Raw genomic sequence first — 16,835 nt, forward strand, 5'->3', positions numbered from 1 at the left:
TCGCCCTGAACAAGAATATATGTGGTACAAATGCGTTCGTGAAGCGAAACGAGAGAGAGAGAGCGGCGTAGTTGGCTCGCTCTCTAACTCTGGTCTCGGGTCTCTGTTGTTGCTTGCAAACCGGTTGCAGGGTGCGTTTTTTCGTTGAGTATAGAAGTTTCTATACCCTATTTGCACTATTCCACTAGATAATTGTTAACATTGAAAAAGGGAGAGAGAGCACAAAAGGGAGAGAGACTCTATTTCGCCGTAAGCGAACAGCTGATTAGGTGACAGATTGAGAGCGAGAAATATTTAGAGAGTTTGTGTAGAAGAGTGACGCGGGTGTATAAGACGGCGCTTAAAAAAGCTGCTACTGCCGTTTTTTTTTGTATTTTTGCTATTCATCGTAGTAATAACGCGACGCCTCCACCCAGCCACCCCCCCGGCCAACGCTCATTAGACGGCAACAGTGGCGGCTGCCCATCCGTCGCCCTCACTCACCGCATCTTGCCGCCATGGCATAGTAATCAAATCATTTAGCCAAAAACTTATTCAAAATTCACAATGGGGACACGCTCAAATGCACACCCTGCCTGCAACAGGAGCCGGGAGTGAGGAGTGAGGCGGTGTGTGTCGGGGACGGGGACGGGAACGGCTGCCACAGGACCTTTGCATTGTTGTAAACAATCCATCATTATCGCATACACTTCCTTTTCCACTGCGGGATAGCAGTAGCAGTAGCAACAGTCCTGCCAGCAACATTGCATTACAATTTGTGGCGCAGAACGTGGGGCTGGGCGTCTGTTTTCGGTCTGGTCTTGGAAGTCCTTTTCTTCGTCCTGTCTGCACACACACACACACACACACTGATACTCACACAAATTGCACGTGTCTGGCGGCGTTTGTTGGGGATTACGAATGGCAGGACAGAGGGACCAACCAGGGGGCAGACATTGTGGCAGTGAAAGTGAGACGCGGCAGCGCCAGGATCCGGCAGGACCGAACCCAAACCCAAACCCTCCAAAATGTTGCATTCCCCCGGAGTTTTCCTTAAATACTCGTATCTGCTGCTGCTGTTACCATTTTTTGGGGTTGCTTTTGGGGTTCGGTTTTCCGGCGTGTTGGGGAAACTGCGGTCGACGGGGTTACTGCGGTCTATGCAAATTAGCAAAGTTAACATTTACCAAAATTGTTGACAAAAAATTTAATTTCATTTCGGTTTCTCCCGAACCCAATCTGCTGGAGGTGGAACGTGGAGCATATGCGGAAGTCGACAAGTCGAAAAGTCAAAAAAGACTCAAAAGAGAGAGAGAGAGAGCTGTGAAATCAAAGCATTTTCGGATTCTTTTGATCAGCAATGTGTTAAGATATAGACGTGACGCCGCCCCCTTCCGAGCGAAGGAGTGCCCGCACATCTCCCATCTTTATTAAGGCAGATCTTCGGTTGACACCCGGCCTAGGCAACCGGCACCCGGCACCCGGCGGCCATACAGTGACAGAGTGCACCTGCACGACAGCGTCGCCTCCTGCGCCTCCGTTGCAGCACCCTCGCTGATACTCTGACAGTGGTGGAGGCGAGGCGGAGGGTGCACTCGTAGTTCGTTTGGAACTATCTATCATAATTAGATTTTGTTCTGTGCTGAAATGTCGGAACGAGAACGAAATGCGTGGCCATAAATTAAGTGTGGAGCGTTCCCCAGTGCCGGTCCCACCATCCCCGACATTCACGACAAGGAAGCAAATAGAGCGCCTAATGGGGTTTTATTTAATTTCCGTCGCCCAAGGATTCGCCTAATGAGTTTTTTAACCTACCCCCCGAGCAAGAGGAGAGCTGGAGCTCGTCAAAACTGCGCCCAAGTGAGCCATTCGAATGGAATATTTGAACAGAAACGACCTCCAAGGGGAAGACGGTAGAGGGATACCATCAGGTGAGGTGAGAGAGAGAACAACCCGGTGCTGCCACATGACAAACAACTAAGAAACATTAACACCAAAGATGACTCCGACTTGTGTTTGATAAACAGTTCAAAAAAGGATCCTTTTATCCTTTGTCTTGCTATGGAGGATTGCTTGCCCGTACTCGTATTCCCTCTCTCTTCCTGTTGCTATTTCTGCTGCTGCTGCTGCTGTGTGTTTCTGTGTGTGGCAGAGTTGAGCGAACTTGGCGGCACAGACATTGCTGGGTCTTCCTTTGTGTCTGCCCCATCCAGTGGCTGAAGACAATGGCGCCCAGGCATTTGCTATGGGAACGCACTTTGGCTCCATCGTACGCTCTGTTTCTGTGTGAAATTTATGCTGCATTTTGGCTAATTTAATGCTCTTTTTCCACATTGAACATATAACAAGGGAGTGGGGCACGTGGGGGAGGCACCTGCTGCTGCTGCTGCTGCTGCAATTAACTGCAAGCGAAATTGATATGATTTGTGATGAGATTTGCATAAATTATCATACAATATGTGGCAGTCCCTGGCACTCGACTATAATTAGATGTAGTCGCTTTGGTGGCAGGTAATTAAATGCATTCCCAGGCAAAAACATCTTTCTCAACACGGCCATACATACTACATATACACTACAGTGCGGTACGAGACTGATAGGGTGCATTGGACATGTACAAATAAGTAAGAAATAGGAGTATGAGGGGTAATAAATCACAACTAGCTGCATAGCTTTTCTCATTCAAAACTTCATGGTGTATAAAGCCCATGAACATCCAAAGTTTCTGTAATTTGAAGACCCATTTATAGACCTTTTATATTTCCATCCCCAGTAATAAAAATCTACGCAGTAAATACAATCAGTGTAAGCTCTCTCTCTCTCTCTCTCTCTCTCTCTCTCTGTTTCTCTGTGGCAAATGGCGAATCCTTTCACGCTCTCGAGGACATCTTGTATTTGCATATTTATCATTCATTCCGAAGGAAATCTCCCCCTTGGACATACATACGAGTACATAACATAACTATGCCAGTGGATGGATGTGGAGAAGGATTATGAATTCATTTATAATAATTTAGTTTGAGTTATGCCTGAAAACACCGAAACACACTCAGCGCGGAATCCCATAATGAGCATATTCTATTAGGCGGTGCGGCGTTCCACCCTTAAGCTCTCTTCGCCCGTTTGTGGGGGGTGGAAATTAACAGACGCAAATCCTGGACACATGTTGCATTCAACTGTAGTCAAGGGTGGGGGGCTGTGGGTGTGGGTGTGGGTAATGCCGTGTTTTGACAAACCCCAAATCTCCAAAAACTGACGACGATGAGGAATCCCTTTGAAGCTGATGAACATTTGCACCCGCAACCACCAAGCGACAACGACAACGACCAACAACGACAGCAATGAGGTGGAGAGGGACACTGACTGCATCATCATAGTACTCCTGCGCCGACATAGCAAACATCCAGACATCCAGACAGACGGACAGACTGGGAGTCACAAGGGGTTAGGCAGGAAGTTGTTTGGACGGGCATCAAAAAGCTGAGAGACAGACAGACTTCCCCCAAATATTTCCGTGGGATTTCCCCGAGTTTTTGGATAACTGACACGCAAAAGCAACAGAGGGGAGGGGAACAGGAGAGATGTGGACGGAGTTGGTGTTTATTTAGCATAATGGATTTGGGGCAATTGGTGTTCGGTGTTTCTATAATTGAAAATCGAATCAAATCGCTTGAAATTTAATCAACTTAAGAACACTCTGGCTGGCTGGCTATGGGGGGATATCCGAGAGAGCTGTCCAAACTCCAGTCGGGTCCCAAGTGAGCGAGAAAATGGAAAAATTAGCACAAATCCATGTGATAAACTGGCGACTATTTGCGTTGAATAGAGTTACCCGGAAACCACCCAAAACTCCCACCCCCCCAAGCCAATCGGAAACCGAACTCCGAGCCCAAAACTACGAGTAGAAAGACAAAGCAGAGGGTCCGCTAAGCGCACAGGAAGCCCTGGGTCTCTGGGCGCCCTGCTCCCTGCTCCCTGGCGGATGCCACAGCATGGACACGGTCACATGCCTCCAGCCAGACTCTAATGCACGATTAATGCCCAATCCCAGAGGCAGACTGGGCCATGGGGCGGCCGTCATTCGATGTGCATTTGCGTGTTTGGCCAGCAAATAAACCTAGACGAGGTGGAGTCGTGGGAGTCGTGGGCGGATGTGGATGTCCATTTCGAGAAATTAAGCCCTCCCTGTAAGCGGATTTCATGCGACTTTGGCTTTGACTCTGTGTCTCCCTCATCGTGGAGCTATGCTATGGGTATGCTGACAACCATTTATTCGTTTCGATACCATCAAAGTACACACAGCTGTGTAAGTAGATGCTTTAGATGATTTGTCCCCTACTCGTTCACTTGCTGCGGCGTCGGTAGTTGGAGAAGATGCGCAGGTGCTTGCTGCGGGACAGCTCACGGGTCTCGCGCTGGCTCAATTCGTACAGCTCCGTGTCCAGGGCCTGGATGTGGGCGGCCATGGCGGCAAGGGGCATGCGACTCAGTTCTGGGGAATATATTTACCACATACAATAAGTGCTTTAATCACCTTTGCTGACCTCTCTCTGTGCCTCACCCTCCATGCGCTTGACATCCTCCTCAGTAAATTTCTCCTTGCCGTTGTTTCCCTCGTCGTCCTTTTCCTTCATTTCCGCAAAGATGGAGCTGACGCCACTGGCGGCCTCCTGCTGTCCCGACTCGCCCTCATCGCTGTCAACCTCAACCTCAGTCTCAGCGTCAGATTGCTGTTGGCTCGCATCCTCTTCTGCTTGGATTTTCTCCAAAGACAGCGACTCCTTTTTGGACCTTGAAGTTCGCTTCTTGGGTAATTCATTCTTCTTTGGTAACTTTTTGTGCGACGTGGAAGGTTTCTCCATTGCGACAAATAAAATAAGAAACTTTTAAGATGTCAAACAAATGACTTGCTTTTTCCGTATTATTTTTCGCATGCAGAGTTGCACTGGAGGTGAGATTCAGGGTTGCCATCCCCACACACACACACCTTGTGCCGTTCCGTTCCGTACGCAGCTCATTCCACTACCGAAAATTAGCTATCTGGCGGAACCATTAACTTTTATGCACTCCAACTATGTAAAACCATTGAGGACCAGAGACCCAAGACCCATTTAACCCCAATTTGTAGCGGCATAAAGCCAAAATGGGCCAAAATGGAAATTTTCAAATCCATATTTTCAGCGCCCTTCTCTTCCAGAGAAGTTTTCAAGCCTAATGAGCTGCACAAAATTAATTGTCACACCGAAATCACCGCAGGAGGGATATACGGATGCTCCACAGCATGTGATATTTGCATTCCATCCCTGAATCAGGGTGCTGGGGCTGCAGTCCACAAGGTCAACGGAGAAGCCCTGCAAGACGACCGAATGGCGATTAGAAACCGTTTTCAAAGGACTCGAGTTCCTGTAAACAATCCATCAACAACATTTTCTCCCCCCCCTCAGAGCTCGCCCTCCAACACCCGCAACACTCCGCTGCCCACTCCTCAGTACTACGCTCTCTCCCTTTTAGCCTGGGGCGCACGTGTCTATTTGCTTTGGTGGCGGCTTAAAAGCCAACGGATGGGACGAGACGGCACGGGACGGAGACGGACCACACCGAATGTGTGTCGTGCCGGGGACAAAGGACGCGTGCCCATTATTCCCCTGTCCATGTGTCTGTCTTCTCTGTCGCCTGTTGGCAGCTCTGTTTTCCTTGTTGCTGTTGCTGCTTTATGGGCAAAAGTTTTTAGGCAAAGTATCGTTTATACCTTTTGGCCGCGACTCATGCAAATTGAACAAGTTAAACTTTTAAGAGGGTAGAGTCCCAAGTCCCCATCTGCCCCCTCACTCGCTGCTGTATCTCTTTCTCGCTCTGTCTCTGCTTGGATGGATATTGCTCCCCGGGGTGGCGACGGCGACGGCAACGACTACACACTGTTTGCTCTGCTACAATGGGCCGCATTACGTTGCAGTTTATTTGCAAGTGCTCGAATCTGGGTGTTCCATGTTATCATCCGTCCCGGCACGTGCCACAAGGAGCCCAGCCAAGCCAGTCCCATTTGCCTGCTGCTGACTTTGATTTGTGCAAATCGCTGCTGCTTAATGGATGTTTACATGGCAGTGGAGGGCACAGCATAGTCTGCTCCACTGTTCGGTACGGAACAACACTGCCTGGCCCCGGGGCCTAAGCAACACGAACAAAGAAGAGAGCGGCCAAAACAAACGAAGCAGCCCAGACGGGCCGCCAGGACATTGTCCTAAATCCGGAACTCAAGTGGCTGCAACTCCGGCCGGAAAGCTTCAGCAGCTGCCACTGCAGCTGCAGCTCTCTCTCTTCTTGAGCAGCGGCGTTTCCAATTTAAATGAACAACATTTTCACATTCGTACAGTTGGCCCATGCAAATCGGCCGTTTAATTGGATTAACGCACATTTCCGTTGCGTACCGCACTGTACGACGAGACTTGGGCCCCCATTTATCAATGCTCATGTTCCTTTATGTTGCATTTTAATTAGGGGGCCGCCAGCAGAGGCAAAATGAATGCCATTGGAAGTGTGCCACGGCACCAACAGAAGATGCGGATGTGCGGCTCGTTGCATTCAAAGCTTATGAATTAAAGGTGCGGCTCCTGCCGGCCAGAGAGTGCACTCACGAGAGATAACCAGAAAGCGGAGGGAGCGTTCGATCAAGTTCGAGAGTGTGGGCATGTACCCACCTTGCATAATTATACCTTGCTGGCAGTTAAGTTGCTCAGTCCCTCTCTCGCCTCTCGCTCTCGCTCTGTGATTTGATTAACTGTTTCTGTGGTCCTCACGTCCAATGCAACTGTCGATTGCAATCGATACCCTTTCTTATGCTTCGCCTTTGATTGCTACTCCTTCTTCTCCTCGCTCTCCTTCTTTCCCATTCCTCGCTCGCCAGCAACTGACAGGCTGGTGCGAATGGATTGTCTTGTGTATCTGATTTGGGATGAATGTGCAGGTAATTTGAAGTCTTGTTTGCGGTTCGCTAATTTCTGTTTTCAGTGTGCTGCTTCAGAGTCGATTGCAACGATTGTTGTGTATCGATAGCCGAGACGGAGGCAAGTGAAAGTCGCTGCCAGCTTATTTATGAATGCTCATATACGCTACCCTGCCAGAAACGGCATTACAAAACGTATTAAACAGCTTGCTGTGGATTTAAATATGTATGTAGTTATTATCCAATTAACTACATAGTATTGCATATTATTGTATTTATCTATTCTCTGAATCTATGCTTTTTAGTTGGGTATTATTTGATCTCTTCCAAAAGAGTATTTATGGAATTTCTTGATCCCCTTGACAGCATTAGCATTCTAGTGCTCGGCTCGAAAGTTGTTATCGCACTGCAACAATTCAATGCAAGTTTTTTGTATTCTGCTGGCAATAGCTTCAGGAATTGTGTTAGTTGCTTTCAATTGGATGAATAACTTACAATTTCTGACGCTGTCAAGTTGGACGAGGATGAAGAATAGCATCAGCAGAGAGTCAGCAGTCACCGGAGGCGGAGGCCCCAACGAGACTGAAAGTTGAATGGATGTTGGCTGCTCCCCACCACAGAGAGAGAGAGAGAGATTCCATGTCGGACTTGTCTATGCGCTGCTGAAATTTGGACATTCTACTTTTAATATACAGAACTCTTTGTCCTAGAGATATTGGAAAATGCAACCCCCCCAATGGGACTCAGGGTTTGTATGGGCTAGTAAATATGTAGATATGAATCTTTCACCCTTTACTCAATGTCTAGAGCGACTCTGGGAGCTGGGGGGAATTTATATTTACGGTCACATTTCTGTCTTATTAATTGCCCGCATACACGAACCTGAATCCTGCCCAGGAGTCCCGCAGTCCGTGTCCGTGTCCTTGGCGGCCTGTCGCCACCAAATGCAAAACATAAAAAGCATAAATATTAAAAGCCTAATTAATTTTAGGTCGCTGCATACCATTCCACTGGACTCAGGTTTTATTACAATGCTCTCCCCTCGCCCCGTCAATAATTGCACGTAGGTCCGGGCCGATGCAGGTGTGAATAGTTGCTGGTGAGTTCACCTGCCGCCAGGACTGGATCGCAGGGAGCGAGAAGGTTTGTCACTTAAGCATGATATAAAAATGGTTAAATAATTAAAGTAATTTACAAGGATTTCTGTGGGCAGGCAGCTGGTCAGCTGCCAGCGACATGTTTAGCGACAATTTGCCAGGACACATGCAAGAGCCGGCTGCTGCTCCTTCCCTTTGGCAGCTTTTGATTGATGACGGCCGGCGGGTTCTGCTTGCTGCAATTGAAAGTGCATCTCAATCTGGAGGAGGGTGCACAACCCCTCGTTGCACTGCCCGCTTCTGTGAGCGGCTCAATGGGGCAGTAAAAGTAGCTCCACTTGTACGAGTATGGCATTCAATGTGCTGTACACATCGATATTGCCGCCAGCAAGACTTGCAGCATTGCAGGTGCAGCAGTGCAGCAGTCAGAGCCATTCACCGTTTGTGGCTATCTACGATATTGATGGATAACAAGTTTGGCTCTGGGAAAGTAGGTGAGGAGCATCTGAATGGCATGAATAGTAATTCACTTCTCCATGGCATTAATTGCATTATTCATATGCCACAGAGGGAAAACTCAGCCTCAGAATCTCATTCGCATCCAATTCGTTTAATTCCGATATTCAATCAGTTGGCTTGGCTGCCTTTGATCTGCTCTCCGGGTGATCCCAACTGTCAGATCTGCTGGCCACATCCACATCCAGATCCTTTTAATCAGCATGAGCATGGGAGTCCATTTGCCTGGCATCTCCACAGGGTCTCGTCTCCCTTTGATGTGCTGCTGCGAGTGAAAATAAAGCTGTTTGGACATCTAATTTTAGGCGGAACTTCTGCATTTGCGTGCGGATCGAATCATTAGGGCGGAGCACACACACCCACAGGATGCGTGTTGGGGTTGGGGTTGGGGGGAAAGGAAAAAGTCAGCGGGGAAAACAGATTCCCCAGAAACACACACATTAAGTGTAATTTTGTTTTGCAAAAGTTGTTAAAATTGATGGCTCAAACGATGGCGCACGACGACTTTTGACCCACATACTCTGACTTGCTCTTGGAATTGTCACTTTATTTGTTTTCCTTCCTTACCTTAGGGAGCAGCACAACCACATCCTCTGCCACGTCATCAATGGGAAGGGAATGGCAATGAATGGGCATGGGATGGAGACCGAGAGACCGAGACGGGAGACTGAGGCTGAGGATGGCAGACCACCAAGACGACGATGTCTGCGACGACAGCAATCTTTTGGCAGCGTCGCCGCTCCGTCTGACCCAGTTTTGGCTTGTGGCAGACAAATCGTCGTCTGCGCGATATGTTTGCCTGCCCCACAGATTGTTTATGATGCTTTTGAACTTTCCTCCACACCACCAAAAAAAAAAAAAAAGAAGTCGCAAAAACTCCGAACAAAAAAGAACTTCAAGCCGCGTCTCAAACCCCTTCGCGGGTTCACAAAATTTCTTTGGCCAGGTCAATGTGCAAAGAAATGCGAAATTCAATTATGTGCAATTTTCAGGGTGCAAAGTGATGGGGAGATAACCCCACACCACACCCACACCACACCACAAACTGCCCGACAGAATTGGTGCTCTGCCAATTAGCCGGCATGGCCTGGCCAAATTTCAATTAAAGTCAAGAGCAATCAACGCAACTTTCCACCCAGGGAAAACTTTGTGTGCAGCCGAACCGACATTGACACGAACTTTGTTCCCTTCTGGGGGCTTTTCAATTATTTAAAAACCCAAAAAAAAACCCAAAAAGCTGCATGCAAGTTGCATAAGCCCGAGGAGATAGAGGCATCTGCTGATGGCTCGGACTGGCCTGGCCGGGCCTTTCATTCGGGCCGACAAACATTCAAAACTTGTTAGCCACATCGTAATTATGACAGAATTAAGTTTTATGTTATGTGCAGCAGAAATATCCAGCAACTGAAGTGACCGAACTGTCAGGCCATGTAGCTCCGGCTAATCCTCGTCAGACAAACCGCACAAGGCACACACAAAAAAGAGCAGCAGAGACGACCCGCACATAAAACTGTGCAAGTCTGTGCGGAGTCAGTAGTGCCAATATGGAGATGCCGTGTGCAAAACGAGCCAACCGACAAGAAGCCAGACCAGACACCCACTTCGCCCACATGCCACACAAATCACTCCATCTGCAATGGGTGTGTGGGTGGGTGCATTGCCTTTATTAGATGCATATTTGGATATTTGTCCATGTTGTGCCATTGACTTTGCAACTTTGTTAGTGATACGAGTAGCAGTAGCGGCACCACCACCACCACCAAGAGGAGCACCAGGAGGAGTGTGCTGACAAGCTGTCTGTTTGTCAATAAAACAAACAAAGAAGTTTGTCCAGCTTCCCCATCCACTCCACCCACTCCACTCCAGTATTTGCAGAGATACACGCGTGTATCTCTATCTGCACATCATCTGCATCTGCATGTGCACTGACTGACATTGGTATTGGTAATGGTATTGGGCACACTTCAACACACCGCCACCGGAAGTGCAACTCAAACAGCAGCACAGAAGACAACTTTTTAGACGTCGCATCTCGTCTGCCGTTTGCCGATCCTTTTCATCAGCAATCATATTTTCTTTTGTCTGGAAAGTTTTTCCCCGCATTCGACAGCTCCACTGGTGACAAGTGTCAGCAGCTCCTAGAGCATCTCTGGCTAGAGCTGAAAATTAAAGTACTTTGGATGAAACTCATTAAACGGATATGTACCGGGAATCGTTCGATGCTGATGACTGACTGTCAGTCAGACCAGGCCAGCCCAGCTATGCACGCTCTTTGGACGTTATTCAGTTGGCTGTACGGTACGTGCTTGCTGGCTGATTGCAGGGCTAGATAAGAATGTACCCAGGACCCTGTAATTATGGTCCTTCGCATCGCTGTCCCTTTTTCATTCGCACTCAATGAAGCGCAATAATTGCTGCGCTTAATGCAAATTCTTTCTCCCAAAATGGTTCAAAGGCAACGCCAGCCGGCAGGCGCCACGCCCACATCTAGGGTGGGTGTGAGGCTGAGGAGAAAGTAGTGTCAACGTCAACCCCTTTATTGCAGTATCGCCTACCCGACGCGTCGGTTAATGCCGCCACTGTGTATGCAAATGAGTTTCCAATGACTTGGTCCGAAAACAAAACACCGCCGCACTCCCAAGCAAGGATGTTGTCTGCTGCACTTGAACTTGCCTCACAACGCCATGCCATGTCTCCTCCTCCCTTTCTCTCCCTACCCGTATCTATATCGCCGTCTCTGGCTGTGACTAGACGCCGTCGACCACCATTAACTTAGCCACATGCGTCTGGCTGGTCTTCTGTGTAGTGTTAGTGTATGTTTGCATATGGAGTGAAAGGCATTTTATGCGAAATTTGCACTTTTATTAAGACTGTGGTTGGTGGGGCTTCTCCTCATTCCTCACCTCCTCCAACTCCGTGCGCCTTAAACGCTCAACGCAGTGCCTCATGCGATAAGAACCTGGCCATTTAAGTTTAATGCATGCCCTTTATTTCGCTTATCGTTGCACTTTGAATGTCACTTGGCGACGCTGACGCTAAAAGCCTCAGGGGACGCGACGTCACAAACATTATCAAGACACACCTACGAGTATAGTTACTCCACATTGACGATCTAAAGCGACGAGCAGTTTGGATCACTTACTGGGGGGGCCAGCAAATGTTTTGCGCTGCATTTTTTCGCGCCACTGATTTTAAATTACTCCAGTGCGGGAAAATGCAGCAGTCTTGCAATACCTAGAGATGTGTATTTTTTGATATTTTCTTTCGATATGTGCATCGATTGTGCGAATATAGAATGCGGAGTATATAAAACTTTATTTTGTATTTACCTCATTTAATAAATTAAAGTGAGTTCTTAACATGAATCATTCTTTTAGAAAATTGATTCACTCATCGAATAGATGTGCTATTAATATTTAACCCAATTTCAAAATCGATGAATGTGGTTCCAGTCACACTCGACAAAACAAATCAAGTGAAGTATTTATTTTTCCATATATATACATTTGAAAATGACCGCGAAACTCATTAATCGCACAAAAAATACTGACATTTTTCGCTCTCAATTCGTGGTGGGTTTTCAAAATTGGCTCTCTTTGCAGAGGTGAAGAGAGCGTTTTTGTGATGACTTTATTTTTTTTTAGGGCTAAGAGGGCCAACTATCTAGTAATATTAAACAGAATATCAAAATTGACGAATTTCATATCACAAAATATCATGGTATGGCAGCCCGCAGCAACTACGAATTACACGAGTCTGGCAGCGCCACAAAACGACGTCATATTCGTTTTATGTTGTTTTTGTTTAAACCTTTTTATGTAAATAATGCAATAAAAAGGACTTCTGAAAACTTGACAATCTTGTAGAAAATTTATGTATCTATCGGATAAAATTATTTGTTTAGGGCTGAAAGTGCCAACTAGCTAGTAATATTAAACCGAATATCAAAATTATGAAATACGATTTGAATCAAAAAAAATACAACGTTATCCCACTGTTGACCAGGTATTTAATATATCCATGAAATTTATACAGCTTTAACATATGTATTTAACGCATTACAGGTGAAAGATGTCGGTGGACGTTTTTGTGTTGTAAGTAAAGAGGAGGATGGAGCTACAAGCAGCCTTTACAAACAGTATTATATTCCACGGTTTAACAAAGGGCTCAAAGGGTGCTCAACTTTTTAAATAGAGGGGTATTAAGTGGGTTAAATTTAGTCAATGTTTTGGTATATAACTAATTGCATAAATGTCCAAGCACACACTGATAGGTAGGTTTAAATGTGGAGCCCAGGACTGGAGCCAGGTCAATTAATCACTGTTCTCGCTTATCCTGCTGTCAGGTGGTGGCACGGGCTACATCGGCAAGAGCCTGTCCAAGCACCTGTCCCTCAAGGGATATGATGTCACGCTCATTTCCCGCATGCCTGGGCCCAAGCGGATCACCTGGCACGAGCTGGAGAAGAATGGCATACCGAACAGCGTGAACTCCGTGGTCAATGTCACTGGCCAGAATGTATTGGATCCGTCACGCCGATGGACGCCCGGTTTCCAGCAGAACGTGTGGAACTCCCGCATCAACTCGTCCAAGGCTTTGGCGAATGCCCTGACCGCCGCCCCGCAAGTTACTTCTTTTGTGAACCTCTGCGGCGTGAGCCATTACAAGCCATCCGCCTCCAAGGTCTACACAGAGGACGACAAGGTCGAGAGCTACGACTACATGTCCCGCCTGTGTGTGGCCTGGGAGGAGGCGGCCCACACTGGAGGCGAGCAGGACTGCAAGTGTGTAAGTGACCAGTGAGATCTTATTGAGGGGGATATCTTATTCTTACCTAGATTCTGTTCTGTTCTCTTCCAGGCAATAGTGCGGACGGGAGCAGTGGTTGGACTTGGCGGCGGCATGATTGAGTCCATATGGCTGCCCTTCAAGCTGGGCGTTGGTGGTCCGCTAGGCACTGGCCAGCAGATTATGCCCTGGATTCACATGCTGGACCTGTGCAGCCTCATACAGCACATCATAGAAAAGTGCGAGTCGGGCGTGTTCAATGGCGTTGCTCCGGAGATAGTCACTAGCACGGAGTTCTCCAAGGTAAGCTAAGCTATTCTGGGACCCCATTTGACGTAAAACTTCTGACTGTCTGATCTCTCTCCTCAGGCCTTTGCCAAAGCCCTGAACCGACCCTGCATCTTCAATGTGCCCGAGTTTGTGGTCCATGCGATCTTTGGCAAGGAGCGGGCGGCGCTGCTGTTGAGCGGTGCCAAAATCCAGCCCAAGAAGGCTCTGTCCTCTGGTTTCCAGTTCAAATATCCCACGGCCAAAGCTGCCTGTGCCCAGTTGGTGGAAAAGTGAAGAAGGATGAACAGAGGATTGCATGGAGTTCCATTGGCCTTAGATGTACCCAACCCCCCTGTTCCTGTATATTATATAGATTAGCAAGCGAAAATTAAAACGAATTTCTGCCAGCGCAGATCCATGAATCATACTGATATAATGGGCCCATTTAATTTGTTTACTCATTAGTTTTTGGCACCCATTTTTTGTTTGTTTTGTTGTCGCATCAAATGTCATTATTTATTTAATTTATCCCATAAAAAAAGACTTGGATAATTATTTAAATATGAATTATATAACCAACATGTTTCTGCGAACCGAACTGATGTCATGGATCAAAGCGATAATCTTGGCTTTCAGGCGGAACAATGCGAAACGGCACGTGCATGTTTCTAAGGAAATCCCCCCTCCAAAGAATTATATATGGGAGTGTGAATGTGAGAGATCAATCGGACAAACAGAGCCCTTTGCTGGTTTTTGGCTAATTGAAATAATTACGGAAAACAGAAAAAAATTGTCAGAATTGGCAAATAAAAAGCTAATTGACTTGGACACGCCGCTGGGGCAATCGCTACACGATTCGCTACGAATATACACACATAAGTATAGCCCATCAATCTCTAGTAAAGTATTTTTTGCATCTGTACGTTCTATAAATTCATGGCACCGATCAGGTCGTAGCTCAGTATAGTTTGAAGCTGCAAAACCAAAAATGCTAAACAGGTCGAAGCTTTTACTGGTCGTTGTCGGGTTCTGTCTGGTATGTCTGATGATGACCGTGAAGCTGAGTGCTAGCACGCGAATGAAATGAATGCCCCAGTTAACGTGCTCTGCTCCATTAACAGAACGCAGCCGCTTCAGGAGATGTGGACTGCAGCAAGCAGCCCAAGTATGTCAATCCGAAGACCTGCTGCCCCATGCCGGATCTAATCACCGCAGAACTGAAGGAGAAGTGCAAGTCGTTCGATGTGACACCCAGACCCCGGCCAACTGATGCCAGCGGTTCGTCGGTCGAAAGCAAGCGTCGTCACCACCATCATCATCCTCCAGCGGTAAGCCCTAAGGTAGACCCATGGAGAACTTGTTGACTGATTGAATTAAACCTTCAAGTGCGTGATGGAGTGCTTCTTCAATGAGACGGGCATCTATGAGAACCGGCGTCTGGACGAGACCAAGCTCGAGAGCTACATCAATGTGGTGTACGCCGATAGCACCGATCTCAAAAATGTTGCCACGCAGGCGTTCGTCACCTGTGCCGAAAAGTTGGCCGATAGGCAGGCCAAGATTAAGGCCAAAGTTTCAGGCCCCCACCCGTCTCCGCCACCGGGCACGAACATCTGCTCCTTCGCTGCCAGTCATCTGATGGGCTGTGTGTTCAACAACCTGATGAAAAACTGCCCCGACTCCATTAAAAACAACGACCAAGAGTGCACCGATATGCGCGAATTCTTTACCAACTGCAAGCCACAACCCGGTGGTCCACCAATTTCATCCGAGAAGCCCTAGGACTCTCAAGCAACCGATTTGCAAAGCTCCAAGGAGTGTGCATCATCAGGCAGGACACGTAATGTCCCCCCCCACATAAATTTAGGGCACGCGACCCAATAAATTTTAAAGCTCAACCTTCTGCATCAATATCCATCCATTCATGGGCATCCTTTGTGCCACTTATCGCAATGTTGCACGTCTGGGCGCGCAATGAATTAGAAAATTAGATTTCCTCAACGCAATTGCTTGGGGCGCGCGCATGTGCGAGGCGAAGAACCACATTATCCGCGGGGTCAAAGGATTCATTCAAGTTGCGTCCGGCTGCGGGTAAAGAACATGCAGAAGGAGCTGGAGCAGTTCTTTGGGGAGTGCCAGAAGCAGCAGTTTGGTGCCAAGGAAATGCACACCATATGCCAACCTCTGATCTGGCGGATACGCTGGGCCAAGGCGCAACGATGGCTGCTTCTTTTGCTGCCCCTGTTTCTGGTTTATCTGCTTTGGTTGTACTGCGACGCCTTTGCCTGGTGGCTGAGTGCCTTCGGAAGGCTGCTGCTGGTCCAGGTGCTGCCCTACTGGGACTGGACACCACACTACCATGGAAAGTGCCTGATCCCGCGGGGCGAGCAGCGTGTGGTGGAGCAGTTGCCAGCTCTGGGCAGGCATGAGACCCTGCGGGAGAATTGCGTGCTCTGCGAGTCGCTGGGTAAGCTGGGGTGGGGATTCGATAATACCACATACGACTCATCCGTCTCATGCCCATGTAGAGGGCATTGCCACCGCATCCAATGTCAGCTACTCAATGCTGGAGTCGCAGTTCCTGGAGCGTGGCCTACCCGTCATTGTACCCGATGTCGACCTGGAAACGGATCTGGATAGTCTGTTGGCACTCATAGACGACACGGCGCCAGAGATGATCTCCAGCGAGGCCTGCGACGTGTCCAGCAATCTCCTGCTGAGGAAGCTCTTCAGCGTAGATGCGGCACTGCAGAAGATTCGCTCTCTCCAGGCCCAGCCATCGACTCCGTGGCACCTGCAGCTGCGCAACTGCCAGTGGCGGGCGGTGAAGGCATCGCGACTCTATCTGAAGCGTCCCTACTTCTATCCCCTGCACCTGGAGCCCTACTACTCCAGCTGGCTGCTGATATCGCACCAGCAGGGCAGACCACAGACGGAGATTGATGTGCGCGGCCTGATCTTTGTTCAGCAGTTAAGCGGACACTTTGAGCTGGAGCTTCGACCCAAGGATCCGTGTGACGAGGGCCTGTGTCCCAGTCTAATGATGCGCCTCAACGCAGGCGAGGGCTTGGTCTTCTCCACAGACCTGTGGCTCCTCAGCTATGGTCTGCAGAAGCCCGATCCAATGCAGAGTTCCATTGCCAGCATTTTCGAGGTGGATTGGCAGTTGTAGATACAAAAACTTCTTTCCATGTACTAAGTTTAGTTTTAGCCGCTGAATATTCTTACCAGAAATACAACCTAGC

General features: G+C 48.1%; 4 protein-coding genes across 4 annotated transcripts; 3 read left to right on the forward strand and 1 right to left on the reverse strand.

Moving 5' to 3' along the window:
• Window positions 1-4,214: 4,214 nt before the first annotated feature.
• On the reverse strand, window positions 4,215-4,906 carry LOC111073886. Its single transcript, XM_022366440.2, has 2 exons — window positions 4,541-4,906; window positions 4,215-4,471 (listed from the first exon to the last, which is right to left on the reverse strand). The coding sequence occupies exons 1-2, from the start codon at window positions 4,839-4,841 to the stop codon at window positions 4,323-4,325; spliced, it is 450 nt and encodes a 149-aa protein (XP_022222132.1). The 5' UTR covers window positions 4,842-4,906; the 3' UTR covers window positions 4,215-4,322.
• A 7,791-nt stretch (window positions 4,907-12,697) lies between these two features.
• LOC111073873 (epimerase family protein SDR39U1) lies at window positions 12,698-14,002 on the forward strand. Its single transcript, XM_022366420.2, has 4 exons — window positions 12,698-12,805; window positions 12,878-13,320; window positions 13,393-13,623; window positions 13,690-14,002. Exons 1-4 carry the CDS (start codon window positions 12,784-12,786, stop codon window positions 13,882-13,884), a joined length of 891 nt encoding a protein of 296 aa, XP_022222112.1. The 5' UTR covers window positions 12,698-12,783; the 3' UTR covers window positions 13,885-14,002.
• Window positions 14,003-14,515: 513 nt separating this feature from the next.
• Window positions 14,516-15,488, forward strand: LOC111073874 (general odorant-binding protein 67). Its single transcript, XM_022366421.2, has 3 exons — window positions 14,516-14,626; window positions 14,712-14,918; window positions 14,977-15,488. The coding sequence occupies exons 1-3, from the start codon at window positions 14,579-14,581 to the stop codon at window positions 15,370-15,372; spliced, it is 651 nt and encodes a 216-aa protein (XP_022222113.2). The 5' UTR covers window positions 14,516-14,578; the 3' UTR covers window positions 15,373-15,488.
• A 197-nt stretch (window positions 15,489-15,685) lies between these two features.
• On the forward strand, window positions 15,686-16,817 carry LOC111073871. The gene is made up of 2 exons (XM_022366418.2): window positions 15,686-16,057; window positions 16,119-16,817. The coding sequence occupies exons 1-2, from the start codon at window positions 15,691-15,693 to the stop codon at window positions 16,760-16,762; spliced, it is 1,011 nt and encodes a 336-aa protein (XP_022222110.2). The 5' UTR covers window positions 15,686-15,690; the 3' UTR covers window positions 16,763-16,817.
• Window positions 16,818-16,835: the final 18 nt, after the last annotated feature.

Source organism: Drosophila obscura, unplaced genomic scaffold (assembly GCF_018151105.1).
Source record: "Drosophila obscura isolate BZ-5 IFL unplaced genomic scaffold, ASM1815110v1 contig_186, whole genome shotgun sequence".
NCBI classification, from domain to species: Eukaryota; Metazoa; Arthropoda; class Insecta; order Diptera; family Drosophilidae; genus Drosophila; species Drosophila obscura.

Coding starts and splice junctions, on each gene's coding strand:
- LOC111073886 (XM_022366440.2), bottom strand. CDS start 4,841: ATGGAGAAACCTTCCACGTCGCACAAAAAGTTACCAAAGAAGAATGAA. Junction 4,472..4,540: donor GGATGTCAAGCGCATGGAGG/GTGAGGCACAGA, acceptor TATATTCCCCAG/AACTGAGTCGCATGCCCCTT.
- LOC111073871 (XM_022366418.2), top strand. CDS start 15,691: ATGCAGAAGGAGCTGGAGCAGTTCTTTGGGGAGTGCCAGAAGCAGCAG. Junction 16,058..16,118: donor CGTGCTCTGCGAGTCGCTGG/GTAAGCTGGGGT, acceptor ATGCCCATGTAG/AGGGCATTGCCACCGCATCC.
- LOC111073874 (XM_022366421.2), top strand. CDS start 14,579: ATGCTAAACAGGTCGAAGCTTTTACTGGTCGTTGTCGGGTTCTGTCTG. Junction 14,627..14,711: donor TCGTTGTCGGGTTCTGTCTG/GTATGTCTGATG, acceptor CTCCATTAACAG/AACGCAGCCGCTTCAGGAGA. Junction 14,919..14,976: donor ACCATCATCATCCTCCAGCG/GTAAGCCCTAAG, acceptor TAAACCTTCAAG/TGCGTGATGGAGTGCTTCTT.
- LOC111073873 (XM_022366420.2), top strand. CDS start 12,784: ATGTCCAAGCACACACTGATAG. Junction 13,321..13,392: donor GCGAGCAGGACTGCAAGTGT/GTAAGTGACCAG, acceptor GTTCTCTTCCAG/GCAATAGTGCGGACGGGAGC. Junction 13,624..13,689: donor CTAGCACGGAGTTCTCCAAG/GTAAGCTAAGCT, acceptor CTCTCTCCTCAG/GCCTTTGCCAAAGCCCTGAA.